This window comes from Sphaeroforma arctica, assembly GCF_001186125.1.
Source record: "Sphaeroforma arctica JP610 unplaced genomic scaffold supercont1.12, whole genome shotgun sequence".
NCBI lineage: Eukaryota > Ichthyosporea > Ichthyophonida > Sphaeroforma > Sphaeroforma arctica.
In genome coordinates, this window is record NW_014040546.1 from 32,587 (window position 1) to 36,221 (window position 3,635).

Here is a 3,635-nt window from a genome sequence, read left to right on the forward strand (position 1 = left end):
GACACATGCTCACCAACAGAGGCCTCTTCAGGATAAATCACAACACCGGGTACGCCCCTGGATACTAAATCTATACACAAACACACCTATATATATCTAATATCTATATATATGTATATATATGTTTATATATATATATATATGTACATATATATATCTATATATATATATCTATTTATCTATTTATTTATATATGTGTGTGTGTGCGCGTGCGTGCGTGCGTGTGTGTGTGTGCGCGCGCGCGTGCGTGCGTGTGTGTGTGTGCGCGCGCGCGTGCGTGCGTGTGTGTGCGCGCGTGCGTGTGTGCGTGCGTGTGTCTGTCTGTGTTTGTGTCTGTTTCTGTTTCTGTGTGCCTAAATGCTTATATGTTTATATGCTTATATATATGGTGAACATGTGTATCAAGTGCTGTGCTACTTGGTATTGAGTCAATGTGTATGCTCTTTCTGTCAGCTCAGTTTGTTAGTGTGTGCTAGTGCTTTAGTACGTGTGTGCATTCAGTTGTTTGTAGGCTTTGTAGCCGCAGAGCATAACTGTATCTGCTACACAGGCGACCTCAGATTCTCGATGCACTGTTGTTCGTTTATACGTTCACGTGGTAATGTACACCTGACATGCGAATCGCTGGCACGTGACAGGAGATGGCTAGACCACCTCATTGGCCGCCTAATTGTATAGAATTCGCGGCAGCTGTATAACACCACCGACTTCACTTCGTTTAAACCCCTAGCAACTCACGAACCCTACAAAACCCTACACCCTATAACCTTAGACTCCGAGACTTGTGACTCGTGAAATAACACCACCATCACTGGTTTGCAGTGTGTGCGGAGTTGTGCTACGATTTTGGGTTACTGACGCCAGACAGCCAATTACCCCCTGAGCCGCACAAACATCCACAAACCCAAGAGTTAAACCCTAAAACACCCACTAACCCAACAGTTATGTTCTTCCCACAAACACCCACAAACTTCAAATTAATTTCTGGCATCATTCTGGCCCAGGCACCTTCATGCCTTATCCCTGTGCACACCCTAACCTCTATGCTTGCTTTGGTTGGTTGGTTGGTTGCTGTACACAGATATGTGCTAAAGCCCCCGTCCATGCTGACGCCTGGCAGTCAGTTTGACCCAGACGACTACACCACATTTGGCCACGACCGCTACGGCGGCATCAAACCTGTCAAGATCACCATCGAGGTAGGTAGCACTTGTCATATCCATGTTCAGCCTGCAAGGTCGTTAAACGCTTTCGGGCGGTTAAGTTGCACACGGCTAGGGACGTGCGCACCACTGTGGGGTGTACACACAGACAGTGGCTGCTAAGTGTATGTCCGTTTATTATGTGGAGAGTGACCATGGGAGTTTGCATCGGAGATGGGAAGTAGTTGTGTCACTGAACGAGTGAGTTCTGTGCTGTGTGAAGTGCGTCATGCAGCACGGTGAGGTGGATACGCTTTTAGTCCTTTAATAGTAATAGTTAAACCAGATGCCGAGGTAATCATCTTAGCCACTGTACATGTTGAAGCCGCGATGTATTGGTATTCATCCACTCAAGATGCTCGTGGTCTGCTCTTCCGCACCCCAACAGATTCTGGCGGGAAAGCACCTCAACACACTCAAGGGAACGCCCACGCCGTTTGTGGAGATCGACGTAGTAGGTACTGACATTGACTCAGAGCAGAAGTACCGAACATCTGGCAAGACATCTGCGGGTGTACAGAGCAATGGTCTATGCCCGCACTGGGAGATGGAGGTCTTCCAAATGACGGTGAGTACTACACAGTTATACGTTACTTGCACACATTACAGCTATACATTACACTTGCACACATTACAGCTATACATTACACTTGCACACACCACAGCTATACACCTGCACACACTACAGCTATACATTACACTTGCACCACAGCTATACATTACACCTGCACACACTACAGCTATACATTACACCTGCACACACCACAGTCATATCATACTTTGTTTAGCGGAAGAGTGGGTGAGTGGTAGGCGGCTATTCGTGCGCGTGTTGTGGTGGACCTCTTTGGTTGCTAGGGTTGTGGTGTTCCTCTTTGGTTGCTAGGATTGTGGTGGTCCTGTTTGGTTGCTAGGGTTGTGGTGGTCCTCTTTGGATGCTAGGATTGTGGTGGTCTTGTTTGGTTGCTAGGAATGTGCTGATCCTGTTTGGTTGCTAGGGTTGTGGTGGTCCTGTTTGGTTGCTAGGGTTGTGGTGGTCCTGTTTGGTTGCTAGGGTTGTGGTGGTCCTCTTTGGATGCTAGGATTGTGGTGGTCCTGATTGGTTGCTAGGGTTGTGGTGGTCCTGTTTGGTTGCTAGGGTTGTGGTGGTCCTGTTTGGTTGCTAGGGTGCATGACTGGTCTATCCGACAACTGTTGCTATGACTGTGTGCATTCACGCGTTGATACTCGCACGAGTGCTCGTACAAATAAAAGTTGGTTCTTGGCGTAGATGGATTGGGAGTGTCTGTGTTTGCCCCTTTGTGCACTCTGCTTAGTTTGTTGTATTCCTAAAGTCTGATTTTCTGCGCTTGAGTTTAAACCACTGCATTTTAGGACTTCTTTGGCAGAGGTTAATATTTAAGGTTCAACGTTTAACGTCCAGGTACTTGTGGTCCAGGTAGCAGAGTTCATAGTATTATGCTTTGGTCCATTGCGTGCGTGACTGGACACACAGTACTTGGATGCGAAGCTGTCTGCATGTGAATATGCAGTGACATTTGTTACTATTAGAAGGGCGACTATCATGCTTGCATACATAGTCATATCACTTGTATGTGCACATCTGTATATGTTAAGTGCTACGCGTTTTGTTGATATAGCTACATACAACCCCTTGCAGCATCTCAGCCCTGCCAAGAGGTTAGTATATAACTATCTACCCCCTAGTACATAACTATCTACCCCCTAGTACATAGCTATCTACCCCCTAGGCGCATACCATATTCGTACGCTCACGCGCTTGTTTGTGCAAGGGCACATACTCACACTGCACTCGTCAACCAGCCTCAAACGTACACAACACCAAACCCTAAACCCTAAACCCTCAAACATACACAACACACCCATTGTATCGCCCGTACACATACTATCCGCTGGTCTTACATTGATCCCATGCACACAGCTTCCCCTGTGCTAGTACTATGCTCTGCATCTTACAGTACTCCTACCCACATATCACAGTACTGCTATCCACGTGCTGTTTCTGTATGCAGATATCATACCCTGTATTGTAAACCCTAAACCCCACTGATTTGCCTGTGCAGCTGCCATACGCTTCTCTCCCACTGACTCTCACGCACACACACACCCCTCTCTCGGCTTCTCCTCTCCTCTGCAGATTCTGTACCCTGACCTTGCACTGATCCGCCTGAGTGTGATGGACGAGGGTGTGTTTGGTGAGCCTCAAGCGTTTGCGCATGCGTGTGTGCCTGTGCGTTGTTTGAGAGCGGGGCTGCGTAGCATTCCTCTGGTCAATGGCCTGGGTGAGCCTCTGGAGATGTCGGCCTTACTCGTCAGATGTGAGCTCGAACCCCATCAACTGGTCCTGGAGGAGAAGGTAGGTGTATTGGTGCAGTTGTAGTTGTAGTATGTGTATTGGAGTAGTTGTGATTGTAG

The 3,635-nt window shown here is 47.6% G+C and overlaps 1 protein-coding gene across 1 annotated transcript; it reads left to right on the forward strand.

Moving 5' to 3' along the window:
* Window positions 1-944: 944 nt before the first annotated feature.
* On the forward strand, window positions 945-3,600 carry SARC_00404 (hypothetical protein; the record flags this gene model as incomplete). The annotated part of the gene is made up of 3 exons (XM_014305896.1): window positions 945-1,199; window positions 1,591-1,770; window positions 3,358-3,600. 3 exons carry the CDS (start codon window positions 945-947, stop codon window positions 3,598-3,600), a joined length of 678 nt encoding a protein of 225 aa, XP_014161371.1.
* Window positions 3,601-3,635: the final 35 nt, after the last annotated feature.